Below are 18,913 nucleotides of genomic sequence, written 5' to 3'. Positions count from 1 at the left end.
AAATATCAATTCACACCCTTGTGCCTTAAAAGGGAAAGAATCAAGTCTGTAGCCACATGTAACATTAGTGTATGTAAAGGACATTATGAAATGCCAAGATCCATGGAGCTATACAATTCCAGCTGCAGAGTAAACATTTTAGAAACCATTCAGCATTCTGTGGACCCTTCTAATAGGATTCTGCTTTCTAACATTACAGAAAAGAGAACCTTCAGTAAGGGAATTAAATAAATACAGACCGTCCCTGTGTAATGAACGGGTTCTGTTTTTACAGACATCCATAAGTTGGAAAATATGCAAAAAAAAAATCACCCAGTATGGTAACCATACCTCCAGAGTATTGTAATGAATGGCATCAAAAGCACACAAAAAAAACAATTACTAGAAGTGGGGAGAGAGAGAGAGGAAACTAGTTCTGCCATTTGTAGGAATGGACATATATACGTACGTCAAACCTTTGAAATTTAATAATACTATGGGAGCTTGATCATATGTACAGGTGGGTGTCCATAAGTTGGGCGTTCATAACACAGGGACAGCCTGCAATAAGCCTCTGTTCAGAGTTTAAACCAGTACAATAAAAGAGGCAAACATTTTAGCATAACCATGTTTTAAAGAACAAACAATACTCACCAAAGAGGCTAGAATTGAACCACCAATCCATGAGCTAAATCTGCGTTCCACAGTGGTATTATTGGCCATTAGCTTCAAACGCATGCTCTGAAAACATCAATTAGCTTAGGTTTTATAGGAAGGTTATATTATGGAAAATAATGTGGTATATTTTTGAAACATTGTCATAGAGATAAATAGCACAGCACAAAGTAGGAACAGGGAGCAGGCCATGTTCCTGGCCCAACTTTGTAGGCTAAAGGTAGAGTACAAGGCTTCATCAAATTTAAGTTATTGGCATGAACTTTGCTGTTTTTCCTTCATGCAAATTGTTCTATTCATCTCAGCTGGTTGCTGTCTTTCTCGATTACAGCAAGCTCTCCACATAAACTTCAACATACAGCTGATTGCTTATTTATTCAATTTGTATGGAAACAATGTGTCAGCATTTTCTATTTGTAAACCTAAATCAACTTGCAGAAACATTACAGAAATGTGTGATTTGTAAATAACTTAATATTTTCAAACTTTTCATCTTATTGTTCACAGATGGCAGTATTGGTGTACATAAAATGTTTAAGATAAATGTTAAAGGGTACCTAATGCTTCCTTAAAAAGTTAAACACTCCTATTTTGAAGATAGCCTCTGTGCAAAGTCTGACATAAAAAGTTTATCTTTTTATCAAAAATAAAGCCACGTTAATTAGTTCCCTGACTATAGAGAGTCAGGATCAGTAGATCTTTAACATGTGCCACCTTGAGAAGGTGTAAACTTGGAATTGATGTTTTTAAACAATCCTTGATACAGACTCAGAAGAATTCTTCTGTGATTACCTGTAGAAGCACTTGTACACCCAGGTCCCAGAGATCCTTCAGAGGGTGTTGCACTGAAATAGCTTTCTAATCACAGAAAATTCTGGTGCAAAAGATGATAGTAAGTCTATGGGCTGGCATATTGGTTTAGTGTGGACTGCAAAGTCCAAGCCATTATCTACAAAATGAAATAATGCTACTTCATACACAGCAATTTAGAATATTTCTTTGTAGGAGCCTTTTCATCAAGCAAAACATGTAGAGCCAAGAAAAAAGTAATTCAATAGGCAAATTAAAAACAAAAATCACAGAAATTATATGCAACTGATACTCACAGGTGGCGTTTTCTGGGAAAGCTCTCTGTTCAACCGGTCAGTAAAACTCTGTATCAATGTATTACCACCTGCTGCAATCACACTGCCATACAATCCCTTTTAAAAAAAAATGCCCAAAACAGCAATTAGACATTTGCTGGGAATTTATTACAGACTCGATGGGCCGAATGGCCTGCTTCTGCTCCCTTATCTTGTGATTTTCCCTTCACCAGATTCCCTTGTTTTAAAAACATTCAGTAGTACCATTTGTGAACAGGAACTCTGTTTTAAGAAACTTAGCAAAATTGTCTAACAACATGGCAAATGAATGTCAGCTTCCTGGAATATCGTATTCCTGTGTACCCCTTCTGATTTTGCTGCTTTCATCTAAATTCTAGTTCTCTTTTATTTCCTTGTGACCAATGATTATAACACTGGTAAAGTTAAGAGAAGTGACTAGTACTGGAAAGTAAATGGAATTCTTTAAATTTCTTTTTGATTCATTTGAGTTGAGGAAAGAATTTAGGACTGTGCACTATGCATTTACATGCAATTATTTTACCTTTACATTTTGGAACAACTGAAGATCATATAGCTCTCTAAAATTGGCAACAGAAGTAGATAAGATAGTAAAGGTGGCATTATGACATGCTTGCCTTCATAATTTGGAGCATCGAGTATTAGAGTCAGGAGGTCATGTTGAGACTTTGTTTAGGCCGCATTTGGAGTATTGTGTGCAGTTCTGCTTGCCCCATTACAGGAAGGATGTGGAGGCTTTGGAGAGGGTACGGAAGAGGTTCACCAGGATGCTGCCTGGATTAGAGAATAATAGCTACAAGGACAGTTTGTGCAAACTTGATTGTTCACTCTGGAGTGTCAAAGTCTGAGGGGAAACCTAATAGAGGTTTATAAAATCATGGAGAGGCATAGATAGGGTAGATAGAGTCTGTTTCTCAGGGTAGAAATGTCAAATACTAGAAGACAAAGTTCTAAGGTGAGATGGGAAAAATTTAAAGATGTGTTGAGGTTGTATCAAAGTGCATCTGAATTGATCCAGAGTAATTAGAATAATAATCAGCACCAATGTTAAGCATACCAAAAACTAAAATATTTCATCAACAAGTGGAGGGAAAAACTATGTAAATGTTTGAATGACAACCCACATGTATTTTTACTTTCCAGTTTTGAGTGGACTGTGTGAATGTTTCCAGCTTGTTATTTTCAGATTTCCAGAATTAAAAATTTTTAACATATTTCTTTAAAGCAAAACAGCAAAAGCTTGTTTAATTATTGTTGTTATAATGGGTAAATTACTCACCGGCCTAATATCAATGTCACACATTCCAACACTTGTGGTCACCACATGGCTGACACCCAGCATTGTGTTTCCAGATAAACCCTGAAAGTACAGAAATAAACCTGGGTGTTGAAATGCAGAGAACAACTCTTCATAATTCAATATAGTTTACAAATGTTGGTACATTTGACATGATCCAAAAATCTATTTGGCAATGCTAAATATTTGGGTGTTGGGGGAGGTGAGGTGATTGTTGGTTGCCCCAAATGAGGGAATTGCTGAATATTGAGAGTCTGAACATGAACACAGAAATAAAACCTAAACACTGGGTACAATAAAACTGGAATACATAACCAGAAGATGACATTTTTGAAAGTCCAGATATGTTGGAAGATATTAAGGAGTAGAGTGCAAAATTGATGGCCAGTCACTAGAATATTTAAATAAAAGCAGATTTAAGTACTTAACTGTTCATTTGTGTTTTGGAGGCTTCAGGTGTTTGTAAATTGGCTATTGTATGTACATCCATAACAGTGACCCCACACTGAAGCAAAAGTAATGGAAATGAATTGCTTTGAAGTATTGGAGATGTGATATAACAATACATCCATTATTTTTTTCTTATGCATCATGTATGAAGTTTCTAGCAAGTCACGTGATCTCTCCTCATAAATAGTAATTTTTTTTGCTGTCTGCTCAAATTATTAAATTCACTTTGAAGCACTTCACAAAGCAAATTTCTTCCACTTCCCTTCTCAGTTTAGTACCTTGACATTGGAAGGATCAAACAAGCCTTCTGGAATTCTTAGTCTCTCGGCCCCAAAATCACAGTTATAACCATTAGGAAATTCATAATGAACACTGGGCATTTGTGCAGCCACTCTGTGGAGAAAAAGGTAAAAAGTTCAATTTTTAAAATCTAAGGAATAAGAGTGATGTCAGTAGAAAATTAACAAATATCTGCTACTTACTGTTCATCATATGATGAATCAGACACCTGTAGCACCGAAGCTTGGAAATCCTGAATCACTTCCTGCAAATTAATAGCATCAGTTATGCTATAACAGCTTTACAAAAAAACTTCTCTATCACACATTACCAGCATCGTGAAATTTACCATTAAATTTACTTTTTTGACTACATAACTTAGTTTCAAAAGTAGATGATACAATTGCTTCCTGGCCTCTGATCCAAGTTAATCTATGATGTAAATCCTTTGTAATTTATAGCACCCGCAACTAAAGTTGAGCCAATAGCCCAATTTGGACAATTCCCTCTATTCTCAGCTGCCATTGTTCATGGACACAATGGTCCTTTCAGTTTATGTCCCCAGCAGGATAGCCGAAGCTATCAAAATTAGACCCCGACTCAATTCTCAAAATCAATAATCTTTGACATCGAACTCATTATGAAAGTATTTGTCCCACCTTGACTTGGCAGGTTGGACGAACTTGTATTAACAATGAATATTATTGCAGCACAAGTTATCAAACATTGGAAGTCAAACTTTTAAATAGGATGCTCAGAGCAATTGAAAAAATAAATCAAGAAAACTGCAAACGCTGGAAATCTGAAACAAGAAACAGGAACAGCAGGCCTGACCTGCTGAGTATTTCCAGTATTTTCTGTTTATACTCAGAGCAATTATTGAAGTGACATCAAGCCAAGGACGGAGTAATGGTGGATACAAATTTACAATAGGTTACTGCAAAGAAAACTTAAGAAATACCCACCTACTCCCTACCACCAGAACCAAACTCATCTTCCATTCTCCCACCATCTGCCAAAGACCCAAGGTGCTGCTGCCATTGCTGACAAGCATTATATAGAACTCCTCATTGCCTGGTACATCATGATTACCCTACAAGATAGGCACAATGCACATTCCAATTGTTCCAAAGCCTCACCTCTTTAGTGCTACTGGATCCCATCTCACATGCTGCTACATGTATCATGAAGTGCAATGGGATCCAGTAACAATGAAGAGGGTGAAGCTTTGGAACAATTGGAATGTGTATTTACACAATAAACAGATCTTTAATTGTACTTAAGGCCAAGGCTTACCCTTCAAATCTGCACAAAAGCTATAAGCTACGGATTTCGTTTTCACACAAACATGTGCACTCATGAAATTTGTGCAAACTTTGAAATACCCCCAATAAACTAATAATGCAGCAGACATAGTCATTATAAATTTATGCAACTTACAATACCTTTAAATACCATGTGGTCCAACTCACCACAAGCAGAAATGTGATTTACTTCCTCAAAAGATACATAAACTAATTAGTAAATATTGCTCATTTCATACATCGCATTATTGGACTGGGCTAACATTTCTTACATTACACATGTAGTTGTGCCAGGACCGTGTAACCTGAGGTAGCTTCTCTTTTTTCTTCCAATTGGGAGGAGATCCTTCACGCACTGACTCCTATGAAAACAGCAATGGGAATAAATTGTTACTCATTTTTGCTTCTCAGCTCTGCTTTAACTCCAGAAGTAGCATTAAAGAAAATCTCAAGTCATGAGATTACTACAACTTTGTATGCATTACACCAATGATAATGCATCAGTTTTTGCTGAACCAGATATGTGGAATAGCTCTTCAGGTAGCCTGGTGGGAAAATGCACTCTGGGCACAACAGCAAGATAAATTAATCAGGATAGCAGCACATAGCAGTTAAATTTCATTTGTGAGAACTATTCAGTAACTGTAGTTGATTTAATTAACTCAGAGCGGAACCGAAACAATCAGGCAGGATTCTCGATCCTCAGTTATTGTTATGGTGTTACTCATTGGAACGTACAAATCTAGGACCAGGAACTGCTCCACTTATCACACCTGCCATTGCACTCTGTCTGGCTGCATGAACACTGGCTAATTATGCTATTGATGGACTACTCATGCGATGCACAAATAGATTTCAGCATCTGTAATCTCTTGTGTCTCCTACTCATGTTATGGAGTGGTATCACCGCAAACTTTAATGTTTGGCAGAAACCTGGAAACTAATGATCAAGAGTAAATTGCCAAATGGCAAATTAATTATCAGACATAAATACCCAAAGAAATTGGCACAGTTTGGAAAAGAGAATACTCTTTTTTTTGGTATACTTGGCATCATTCTGCAATGAAAACAAACTATTCAATGCCCTTGTTCTACCACATGAGATCAAAGGGTCACTTGCTACAGACCTCAAAGTTAGAGCCACGTAATCTCTTTCCAGCACCAATGGAAGTGCCAGGTCATGAAGAGATCAGCTGACTAATGAAAATTAAAACACTGCAGATGCTAAAAATCTTAAATAAAAGCAGAAAATGTTGGAAACATTCAATATGTCAGGCAGCATTTGTAGATAGTTATATTTCATCAGAACTGGGAAAGAGAAAAACCAAGTTAAGTTTCATTAGCAGAGAAGTTGAGGGAGGGGTAGATAGAACAAAGGGATGATACCAATAGGATGAGACCAAAGGAGTTAATGTGACAGAAGTATATTACGTTTCTTTGTCTGTGTTACATGTTGCTAACAGTACAGCTGTGGGACACGCTTAGCAGGTCAGACTATACTAATCTATTTTAGAATCAGTGGTATCTTCAAAACACAACACGACAGCAGACAAGGTGGTGTGCTATCCATCACCAGCTGAGGGATCGAGTACAAGAGTTGGGATATCACCTTCCAGTTGGACAAAACGTTGATTAGGCCCCACTTGGGAGTATTGTGTGCAGATCTGGTCACCACACTACAGGCAAGATGTGATTAAGTTAGAGAGGGTTCAGAAAAGGTTCACAGGGACGTTGCCTGGACTGGAGAATTTGAGTTATAAGGAGAGATTGAATACCCTGGGTCTGTTTACCTGGAGAAAGGAGGCTGAGAGGTGACGTGATAAAGAGGTATATAAAATTATGAGGGGCAGATGGGGTAGACAGCCAGTGTCTGTTTCCCATGATAGGGGTATCTAAAACTAGAGAGCACAGGTTTAAAGCAAGGGAGGAGATTTAAAGGGGATCTGAGGGATAACTCTTTAACACTAAGAGTAGTTGGTGTCTGGAATGAGCTGACAGAGGTGGTGGAAAGGGCAGGAACAGATATCTGGACAGGTACTTGAATGAACAAGGCCTAGAGGGATATGGAATTAATGTAGGTAAGTGGGATTAGTATAAATAGGTACGATGGCTGGCATAGCCACTGTGGACCAAAGGGACTGTTTCTATGTTGTACAACTCCATGACTCTATGTATCATAAGGAAGCCACAAAGTAAAACAACAGACACCTCAACAGATGACATTAATAATCCAATTTTTAAAACATCCTGGTTTGTTTCTACAAGAACACAAAAAAAATTCTCTTTGTTGAAGGGAGTGGGATGTAACTGCCAGCAAATCAAATGTTTAATAATTTAAACTTTAAATACAAGTGTCAAATGGAGAAGCAACCTGGACCCCCCAATCTGCAGAGGCATTGCAAGTCAAATAGTACTGAGACACTTTCCCCCAGTCTAGTCTAAACCAAAGGAGGAACTTTCCCAAAGCTTAAAACTTAGCCCAGTAACCTTTAGGCACAAACTCTGAATTTCAGGAAGTAATGGATTAACAGTACATGATTCAAAATGAATGAAGTTTTTGTTTGAAAAACAAGCTGCAAATGAGGTCTACCTAACAACAGACTAGGGGCTATTGACAAATACAAATGAACACCTCAAAGGATGGAAATTAAGAAAAGGTTTTATTAGGTTATTTGTCATTACTGAGTAAAATAAATTAAGAGCAGAATGGAATTCAGTTTGTAAAGATTAGGTCCACAAGTAGGTGAAGCCAAGGTCGAGTTTTGAAATCCGACACGGAATGATCCAATTTGGACTAAGAGAAAGAATACAAAGCATATAAACAAGAGAAAGATAAAACAGAATGATATTGCAAGTGTGTGCATACCAGAAACAAGTTCTGACTAAAGTGCCAGCACAGTAACAGGTCCTAATACAACACAGGAGGTGTTATAAGCTATTTGAAAGCCCTTTTTCTATGAAAAGCACGAAATATCTCCTGCGAGGTAACGAGCCTTTTTATAGTTTTTGGGTTTCTTTATTCCTCCACCTCCACCCACCCTCAACAAGATTTTACATTTGCCTGTGTACTGTATTGTGGGCACTTCAGCTGACTTTGAAGCTGAAAACTTGAGGAATTGGCAATTTTCTTCCTTACATCCAGAGTATCATATTCATACAGCTTTGTCAGACATTTCATTAAGCAGAAAATGTACATTTTTAGTAATAAAAATAGCTAGCCATTGACTTGGAGTCTGAAATTTATAAGCAGTTCCTAAATGCCCAGAGGTAGACATTTTCAGTTCATAACTGCTTCAGACCTAGACTAACCACAAAGGTCCCATGGTAATTCTTCTGTAAACTTCCAAGAGAAAAGACAAATTGCTCTTGTTCACTTGGTGCTAAAAACTGCTATTCAAAGATTAGTAAAGCAACAGATGATTTCTAAAACATTGCTCAGTGGACATCAGTTTACTAACGGAAGCATTTTATATCTCACAAAAAGTATTGAACAAAATACCTATGAGATGCAGTAGGAACCAATCAAGTAAAAGCTCTGGGGTTAGTTTCCTACTTGTACATTTATTTAAAAACACATTTAGCACAAGATATTCATAAGTACACCATAAAAGTATACCTTATATCCAGCAGGTATTTATCTGCTACTTTTATTTTACAATGAGTTTACAAACATTTACGTTCCAATGACAAGCTGCAATACTAACATTATAAAGGATCATTTTACACAAGTACATATACACATACTTTAGCTTTCTTCTCACCTTTGAAGCAATCATATATGGTGGGATTATTTCCACATTGAGTTCCTGAAACAGTTCCCTGCACTGCATGGAAATGAAGTCTCCTGCGAGTGGTGACTTAACAATGCCTAAAATTATTGAGGGAAAAAAAAAGTTTCCAGCATACACATGGACGTCAGCATTGCATCAATGACCTTTAAAATTTACCATAAAAAAATCCATATATGAAGATTTGAAAAAAAAATTCTACTTACTTCATGGTTTATTTTAAAAAGACTGCCGAAATGAGAGAGACACACAGAGAGCACACACAGGTACAAGGAAGTCAGATGACATCAAGAGAGGGAGCATAGATAAGTGTAGTTAGAGAGTGGATGGGGGCAGAGACGAGTCTTGACAGAAAGGGTTTTTTTTTTACAAAGATGATATACAATTAATATCTGCTATCACTTGAAAGATTTCTTAAAAAGAATTAATATTGGTTCAATTACATATTTCAGCATCAAAATTTTCAGCTATCCTTACTTTGCTGAAGAACATATCCATCATGTACAGGAATAGCTGTGGTATGTGTGGCTCCACTATCTAAAACTAAACCTGTAGAACGGCCATTTGCAAATCTAATTCAGTGAATAAAGGAAAATAAAGACAAACATGAAACTGAATTAAAAAGTGGAGCCAGTCCAAATGTAAAAAAACATTTTCATTCATAATCTTCCTTTATTTCCACAAAAGTACTAATTGTGCATTCTAACACTGCTCAGCAACATTAGCCTACGGCATGATTATGAACCTCACAATTAATACTCTGGATGGTTGATATTTGTATCTATTTTTTTAAAATTTGCACGTCTATTTTCTCTGAAACTGGAGTGCTCTAAAAATTGTGTTTCAGAGACATTTAACATGACTACATTGTTTGCTTCACTTTCTGATCAAACAAAAGGGACAGTACCAAGCTACACAAATCACAAAAGTCCCAAAATAATAACTATACAATAAATACAACCACTCTTTAACACTATCTTGAGTGACATTACCGAAAAGGAAACCTAACTTTATATTGGGACTCAATTAAAAAAATATGCTAATGTAAATAATCATATATAATCTCAATAATTTGCTCCAGGATTTTTGATGTAAAGGCAAGTGATGATGAATCAGAGGAAAAACAAAATTGAGCTTGTGGTCTTGAAGTTATTCAAAAGCTATTAAACATATTTATATAACAATAATCAACATCTGGTTTATGTTTTCCTCCCAAGTGGGAATATGGAACTTGATATTAAAAAAATTATCAGTTTCAGTACTACATTTATAATTGAAGAGTATAATTCAGTGAAGGATACGCTGTGAGCACAGCTGTTTTACATAGGAAAAAAGCTGGGATATTGTAATGTTCAAACATCAGTTCAGTAAGTCGCTCCCTCTTTGCCCGTGTATTCCACTGTGGAAAACAGAAAAAGTTAAACAATTTGTTAAGACACAACAAATACACTACTGCACAAAGAATAACAGCAATTTTACAAAAGTGATTATTTTGTTCCCAAATTGTATTATGATTGTAGATTTTCATAATGAAAATAATGTGCATCAAAATACAAAACTGAGTGTACAAGCTTTATTTATGAAATTGAGCTGTTATCACACCTATTAGGTAAATTCATTAAGTTAGGCACCAGGAAACTAGTGACTTGGTGAGCTCTAGATGTCTCCTCTCACCAGCCTCTGAATCTATAACAGATACTTGTTTTGCAAATTAAAGATTTTAACTCATGCAATCATTTTACTTTACTGCAATACTCAATATTCCCACCTGCCTTCCCCTTCACAGTTCTTGACAGTACTTTTCCTGATTCACTTGAGGTCTCCCTTCACAACACGGCATGTGTACAAACAGGAGTTCAACTTCAGCCGATGCTACACAAGCTAAATGCCAAGATGTGCACAAGGCCATGAGAGACCAAGTAATACATCAACATTATATCTTTACAGATCCCCAAGTGTAGATGTTGTCTTACTTTTCTATAGTAACATAGTGATTACTGGAGTGATTACACTGAACTAATGAACTGCCATCCAAAGCACTACTTTGGAGGCAATGTGATATGTCGACATGGTAATGTACTATTTTTATCCCGTGGTTTTTATTTTCTGTTCCAACTGTTTAATGTTATGCTTAGATACAAAATATAGAAATCCAATATTCTAAACTGATTACTTACTGGCGCCTCAGACATCAAAACAGGGTGGAGACCAGCTTCAGATTTTATATGATTCTTATAGGTGTGGTCCAGAATCGCCTGAAAACTATCCCAATCTTCAACTGCAAGTACAAGATTTAAAACTTTTAAATCAGAAGAATTTCAATTGAAATACTCTAATAATTCATCTCAACTCATTCTTGGCTACAGATATAACTAAAATAAAACATTTAGAAACAGGCATATAGTATGACAATCCATTTCAGGTGTCTGATTATTTTATGGATTGTTACATTTACAATGCCACACGCACAAAAACAAAAATCACACAATTTAAAGCTGGTCAAGTCCAACACAGTCCACGGTTTACCATGAATTCTGATGTATACCAGAATTACACTGGTGTACACCCAGCAATAACATTTCTATAAAGCTGCATGCCTATAAACCAAGGTTTTATTTTAATGATTTTCTTATCACAAGAGATATGTCAACCCATCATTTTAATTCTGAAGGAATGACAGTTTCTTACTTGTATATTAAAGAGCAACATTAATTTGTGCATTGGCCCCAAATGGTCACCTGTGCACATGACATTTGCTGCAGCTTACAATGTTTTCTAAGCTGGAAAAATCCTGAGAGATGACATTATAAAACTGGCTGACTACTTCAAGGCATGATACCCCCAATCCAGCACTAACAAGACTGGTTTTAGTACATTCTGCTTCTACTATGCCAATGCTAGGAGGGAACTAAATATCAAATTCTATGAACAGAGACAAAAACACAATGTTTATATGGCATTAACTCTGAGCGGACACCAACGCATAAAATTCACCGAGGCAAAGCCAGCAGCAAAAGGTCAAGATACACAACAACCATCTCAGCAAACTAAAAGGCTCCTTGTGGAAAGTGGGAATGTTGCAAGCCTTACAACTTCAGCCTTTGCTCTTTCATAATCAATATCAGAGCAGTGCACAAATCCAGTGTCATTCTTAGTTCAAGAGTGCTTACCAAAAAAGGAACTCTCCAACCAACTCATCTTTCATGGCTTTCAGTTTCAACCTATAATCGCTCCACCTCAAAATAAGAGTATCGCTGCAAAATCAAACTGCCCAAAGTACATGCCTTTGCTCAATCACATTTCCAGCTGACCTGCTGTACATTAGGCATCAAAAGAACCTTTGTTGCCAAGGCAACCATGGCAGATAACCGAGGAAGTCTTATGATAGAGGAGAGCTGGCATTAGTCACAAACCAAATCCTTGCCACAAACCTTACTATTCTCCTGGTCAGATGTAAACTAGGTGTCATTGATGGGCTCTTCTAAATATTTCTGGTCTGGGCAAATCCTCTGTCCGGTCACATAGCACTATAGGGATCTCCAAGATAAGCCAGATTGTTTGGATTCGCATCAAACTATGGCACGCTTTGAGGATGAATGCTGCTGATCAAATTTAGTGGTCAGCGAGTTCCATAAGTTACACTGGTTACAAGAATGATATTGCTTGGCTTAGAACAAAAGTAAATGCTGAATAAACATCTCAATTGTCCCATGGGGGAGCAGACAAGACCTGCATTTAACATCTCATCCAAGAGGGTGATGTCCCTGACAAAGGATGTATTTTCTGTATATTTAGATCGTCAGCTTAGATTTTCATGCTGTTTCTGGAAAATGGGACCTTCTGACTCGGGAGCAAGTGCTACCCTGGGACACTGCTGAGTTTTAAGTTAAAAAGTTTTGTGCCAAGACCATTGTGCACAGAGCAGATGGAACTGTGAATTGTTTTAAGTGAGGTGAGGAGTGCAGCTCAAGAATTGATAGTGTTGATTTGTTTCCTTAACCTGAATGGCACAACAATTACAAGACACTACTGGTGATGCTTTTGGGACAGAATGGGGAGTTAGTAATAGAAGTATAAGATTACATTTGCATCTCAAAGGCAACCAAAGCAACAATGCAGCACGTTTAGTTCTGCATTTAGGAGGACAAGGATTTGAATGTAGATGTCAGGTAAAACAAAAAATTAAGGTAGCAGAGATGGAAAACATTGTCAAATGTAAAACTTAAATATAGCTGCAAATCTTTATGATGGACAATGAATGGACAGAGGATCTTTATTTTTTTTTACCCAGAGGGTGATTGGAATCTGCAACACACTGCCTGAGTGGGTGGTGGAGGCAGACTCTCTCACAAAAGAGGGGAGGCAGGGTGGGCACAAGGTGGTGACAGATAAATGCAGGTAAGAAATAGTGATAGGCAGATGCGGGGGAGGAGGGGAGAGTATATCCAGCAGGGATGGGTCAAAGGTATGGAGGCAGGCGGCATGGGGGGAAGGGAAGGAGGAAAAGGAAAGAAAAAATGGTGAAGAGTAAAAAGAGATAGGCTAGGAAAGGGAAAAGAAGAGGCACGGGGGGGGGGGGGCGTGTGGCGGGGGGAGTTTGGTTTACTTAAAGTGGGAGAATTCAAAGTTCATGATATTAGGCTGTAAAGTCCCAAGACAGAGAATGAGAACAAGGAGAACAGGGCTTTGATACAACTCCAGCCACGCCCAAACCTGATCCACCTATGTTCAAGCACTCACAGAATCCTGCACAAATAGTGCATAATGGAGAGTGTTCACAAGAAAATAATCAACTAAGAGGCTTTCACGATAGAAAAGGAAACTACTAAAGAAATATTAAATAGTATTTAAATTGTTGACTTACTCATTCCATTTTTCAAAGGAGAGATAACTTCCATATTTTCTCTGGGAACTCGTAGGGAGTTTGTGTCAATGAAGTAAGTTGTGCCACTTGGCTTTCCTTTGTCTCCTTCAATTTCCATCGGAGTGCTCCCATCATCTCTCTCCAACAGCATCCCAATAGCTGTTGGAAAGTCTGCCTTTAAAAGAAAGGTTAGCTCACAATACATTTCCAAGATAAGATACACATTGGTTAATTCCCTCTTCCCTTACTTAGCCTGTTTAATCTGTGGAATCTCAAATGTTTGTGTGGAGGTGATAGTAACAACTTACCTTCGGACAATCTTCACCAGCATAGCCTGCTCTAACTGTGTATGATCCAATGTCAAACACAAGGGCACCAACCTCATCTGCAAAAAAAAAATTAAAGTGGTACATTAGATAACACTCCTTACAGAGATCAATAAAACTAACAGTACTGAAAGGTGTATTGTGAAGATACCCATTTATGAAGTAAAATTCTAATACTTGTTACTCCAGTGTATTTAAATTCTATACAAATGACAAGCTTCACCTGCATGCGACGCATACTTTTATATTCATCAAATGAATAACTAGAAAGATGGTGTAATTCATTCATTTTATTTAAATATGTAACTGCTGTAACATGCTAAATACTGGAGCAATGATACAGTGCAACAAAAGAAAGGATGCAAACTCCATCTCTGAAGCTGTTCAGAGTTGATGCAGAATTAGAGAATATGCTTCTAAATCAGGACAGTGTGCATCTCGGATGGGAACCTACAGGTGCTGAATGTTCCCTTCGAGCATTTGCCTCCCTTCATGGTAGAGGTAACATTGTAGTAGGCTAGGCAAGTATTCAAAGCACATTTAGTAGATGATACACATTGCAGCCACTCTGCACTGGAAGTGGAGGAAGTTAATGTTTAGGGTGATGGATAGAATACAAATCAAGCTGGATGCTTTGTCCTGAATGATGTCAAACTTTGAGTGTTTTTGGAGATGTATTCATCCAGGCACATGGAAAATATTCCATCTTGGTCCTGATCTGTGCCCTGTAGATGGCAGAATGGTTTGGGGTGTCAGATGGCAGCTCACTTATTCCAGGATGTACTGCTTCAGTGTTTATGTGGCTGGTCCTGACAGGTTCCTCACTAATGGCGAGCCCCAGGATGTTTTTTGATGAGGGACTTCAGCATGGAATGTCACTGAATATCAAGGGTAAGTGCTTAGATACTCTTGTTGGAGGTAATCATTGCCTGGCACTTCAGTGGTCTGAATATTAATAACCACTCATCAGCCCATGTCTTGGTCTTGATGCATGTAGGCAAGGATTGCTTCAACTGTTTGTGGAGTTGCAAATGAAATTGGACAGATGTGAACATCTCCAATTCTAAGCTTCTGATGAAAGGTCATTGATGAAGCAGCTGAAGATGACTGGGCCGAGGAAAACACTGAGAAATTACTCCAGTAATTTCCTGAAGCTGCACTGAGAGACCTCCAATAACCACAACCAACCATCATTGTGCTAAATATGATTCTAACCATTGGAGTGCTTTCCCCTTGACGCCTATCTTAATAGGGTTTCTTGATGCCTCATTCAGTTAAACCTTGCCTTCACGTCAAAGGCAGTCACTCTCACCTCATCAATTCAGCTCTTTGGTCCATCTTTGGACAAGCCTGCGAAGAGGTCTGGTGCAGACTGATCCTACCAAAACCTAATTGGAACATTAGCTGCACTAATACCAGAAAGGATGGGTTGTCTTATGAGGAAACTTTAGACAGGCTGGGCTGGCATCCTCTAGAATTTAGAAGCGCAAGGAGGGGGTACTTGATTGAAATATGCTAGACCCAGACTAGTCTTTCACAGGGTGTGTGGAGGATGCTTCTAGTAATGGAATCTAAAACTACAGGCCATTACCTAAAAACATGGGGTTGCCATTTAAGACAGTTGAGGTGAACATTTTTCTCTCTTAGGATTGAGAGTCTTAGATACTCTCTTCCTCAATAGCATCTATAAATATTTTTAAGTAGTGGAAGGTAGATACTTGAAAAGCAAGGAGGCAAAGGTTAACAAAGATAAGGCAGAAGGTGGAGTTGAGGTTATAGTCAGATCAGCCATGATTTTATCATATGGCAGAGCAGACTTGAGGATTTGATTGGCCTAATCCTTCTCCCAATTCATAAGATTGTAAAGTACGCAAGGCTGCTTGATAACATGATCAACGGCACCTGCAGTCACAAACTTAATGTGTTGGCAACGCTTTTTATTTCGCTTCTACCTGCAAGCAATCTTCATTATTCTGCATGGTTATCCTCTATTCTGTGGTAAAGGGCATGGACTAGCCTTCCCAATTCTCCTGATTCCAAGAGATTACCAGACAAAAAGAAATCCTTAGGATCCTTCCTACAGGACTGTAAAGCAGAATTACTATGGGGACTGGACAGAAGGCTACCTGCATAAGAACATAAGAAATAAGAGCAGGAGTAGGTCATCTGGCCTGTCAAGCCTGCTCCGCCATTCAATAAGATCATGGCTGATCTGGATGTGGACTCAGCTTCACCTACCTGCCTTTTCCCCAAATGTCCTTCAATTCCCCTGCTATGCAAAAATCTATCTGTGTCTTAAATATATTCAATGAGGTAGCCTCTACTGCTTCCCTGGGCAAAAAATTCCACAGATTCACTACTTTCTGGGAAAAGCAGTTCCTCTTCATCTCCTTCCCAAATCTACTCCCTGAATTTTGAGGCTATGTCCCCTAGTTCTAGTCTCACCCACCAGTGGAAACAACTTTCCTGCTTCTGTCTTATCTATCCCTTTCATAATTTTGTGTTTCTATAAGATCCCCTCTCATTCTTCTGAATTCCAGCAAGTATAGTCCCAGGTGACTCAATGTCTCCTCATAGGCTAACCTCCTCATCTCCAGAATCAACTCGGTGAACCTCCTCTGCATGCCTTCAAAGCTAGTATATCTTTTCTCAAGTAAGGAGACCAGAACTGCACACAGTACTCCAGGTGTGGCCTCACCAGTACCCTGTACAGTTGCAGCATAACCTCCCTGCTCTTAAATTCAATCCCTCTTGCAATGAAGGCAAACATTCCATTTGCCTGGAAAAACAATTGCCTTCTTGATAACCTGTTGCACCTGCAAACCAACCTTTTGCGATTCATGCACAAGCACTCCCAAGTCCCTCTGCACAACAGCGTGCTGCAATCTTTCACCATTTAAATAATAATCTGATCTTCTATTTTTCCTTTCAAAGTGGATGACCTCGCATTTACCAACATTGTACTGCATCTGCCAGAACCTTTCCCACTCAGTTAACCTAATTATATCTCTCTGCAGACTCTCCACATCCTCTGCACAATTTGCTTTTCCACTCAATTTAGTGTCGTCAGCGAACTTAGATACGCTACACTCGGTCCCCTCTTCCAAATTGTTAATGTATATCATGAACAGTTGCGGGCCCAGCACCGACCCCTGCAGCACTGTACCGCTGCTGCAAAATAACAAATTTCACGATGTGCGTCAGTGATAATAAACCTGATTCTGATTCCACTCACCACTGATTGCCAACCAGAGAAACACCCATTTATCCCAACTCTCTGCCTTCTTTGGTTAACCAATCCTCTATCTATACTAATACATTACCCCCAACTCCATGCATCCTCATCTTATGGATGTCTTTTACACGCCACCTTATTGAAAGCCTTCTGGAAATCGAAGTATAAAACATCCAGCTGTTCCCCACTACCCACAGTGCTCATTATATCCTCAAAGAACTCCAGTAAGTTTGTCAAACAGGACCTGCCCTTCCTGAATCCAAGCCCAACTTTGCAGTGAAAAATTGTAAATTAGAAAGATCAAGACATAATTTTAAAAGGTCAAACACAAAGGAAGAAAACTCTTATTGACTGTGATTAAAAGGCTTTTGAGAATAGTCATTTTAATAGGGGGAAAGAAGTTCAAATATGGAAGACAGAACAGCTTTCATAGCAAAATGATCTCAGTAATTCTTAACTTAATTTCTTTTAATATCCTACAACATGCATTATCGCAATGTCCTAATTTTAATCCAAACAAATCTTCCAAAGAAATTCTTCAAATGCTAAACTTTAATTTTCTTCACCTGCATTGATCAAGAAGAAACCGAAGTAATCGTTATTGAAAGTTCCCGCTGGTCAAATCAGTGTCCATTGTGGAGCTATGCCATGCCAGCCAAAATGACCAAGGTTCAGGTCTGTGTTGATTTAGCGTGTTCAACAATCTCAACATCTTACAAGTTGAAGAACTGAAATATCAACCTTCCTACTCCCGATTGCTATGAAGTGACTCCTGTTGTATAGACACAGTAATAACGTATCCCGGTGTAAACAGCCTACAGTGGTTACTAGTGTATTCAGGATCACTGGTTAGATCAAGGACTCCAGCAGAAATTTTCGAAATCTACACCAATAAATTACTCCTGATATATCTTGAATTTTGACAAGATATTTCCAAATGTAAACTTTGCTCACGTGAAAAGTCCCCAACCCTCGGAAGTTTTGAGTTGGCTTCCAACACCACAGTTCAACACATCGGTTCCTTTCGTTCAACAAGGTGGACAAACCAGTGATTCTGAGTGATGGGCAAAGCAGGTGACGTTAAAGGAGCCGGCTCCAGGGGAGATCGAGAGTAATCCGGTCCTTGAACCGAGCCCGCTGCAACCTGTTGCGGGAAGTCGCCCTCACACTGCGCCGCGCCGCACCAGGCCTGTAACCTCCCACTCCTCCAGCCGAGTGCTTCCACGGCGGGGCGGGGCGGGGCGGGGCCGGGGCCGGGGCGGGCCGGGCCGAGCCGAGCCGAGCCGGGCCTACACCCGTCGGGCTTCCCCCGGTGTAGGGCAAACAAGGCAGGGTCAAGTCAGGTCGGGCCGGGCCTACAGCAGTGTGCACACCCCCAGCCAGCCGGTGCAGTGCCTGCCGCTCCTCACCTCCTCCATACACGCCGCCACTCATCACTGCTCCCCCCGTAAAGACACTAGTTCCCGAAATACACCGTCCCCCGAAGATCCCGGAGACGCCGATCTCACGCCGAGCAGAAGCCCAGAGCCGAATCCACACCGAAAAACCGCTCCTGCCAACAAAGAACAGTGAATGGTCGGCCAGAACCAATC

At 39.0% G+C, this 18,913-nt stretch overlaps 1 protein-coding gene across 1 annotated transcript in view; it reads right to left on the bottom strand.

Annotated features, from left to right (window-relative positions):
* The window catches only part of actl6a (actin-like 6A), a 20,411-nt gene extending 1,498 nt beyond the window's left edge, over positions 1 to 18,913 (bottom strand). The window contains exons 1-13 of the mRNA XM_052018298.1: positions 18,731 to 18,913; positions 14,069 to 14,145; positions 13,761 to 13,935; positions 11,074 to 11,174; positions 10,198 to 10,295; positions 9,374 to 9,468; positions 8,870 to 8,976; positions 5,381 to 5,470; positions 4,008 to 4,069; positions 3,804 to 3,918; positions 3,058 to 3,138; positions 1,761 to 1,856; positions 634 to 720 (exon numbers count right to left, since the gene is read on the bottom strand). Of these exons, the coding sequence (XP_051874258.1) occupies positions 634 to 720; positions 1,761 to 1,856; positions 3,058 to 3,138; positions 3,804 to 3,918; positions 4,008 to 4,069; positions 5,381 to 5,470; positions 8,870 to 8,976; positions 9,374 to 9,468; positions 10,198 to 10,295; positions 11,074 to 11,174; positions 13,761 to 13,935; positions 14,069 to 14,145; positions 18,731 to 18,755 (1,209 nt within the window). The 5' untranslated portion in view covers positions 18,756 to 18,913. The remainder of the gene's footprint in view (positions 1 to 633; positions 721 to 1,760; positions 1,857 to 3,057; positions 3,139 to 3,803; positions 3,919 to 4,007; positions 4,070 to 5,380; positions 5,471 to 8,869; positions 8,977 to 9,373; positions 9,469 to 10,197; positions 10,296 to 11,073; positions 11,175 to 13,760; positions 13,936 to 14,068; positions 14,146 to 18,730) is intronic.

Source organism: Pristis pectinata, chromosome 6 (assembly GCF_009764475.1).
Source record: "Pristis pectinata isolate sPriPec2 chromosome 6, sPriPec2.1.pri, whole genome shotgun sequence".
Taxonomy (NCBI): domain Eukaryota; kingdom Metazoa; phylum Chordata; class Chondrichthyes; order Rhinopristiformes; family Pristidae; genus Pristis; species Pristis pectinata.
The sequence above is the reverse complement of the archived record's forward strand: the minus strand, read 5'-3'. Positions and strand labels throughout refer to the sequence as shown.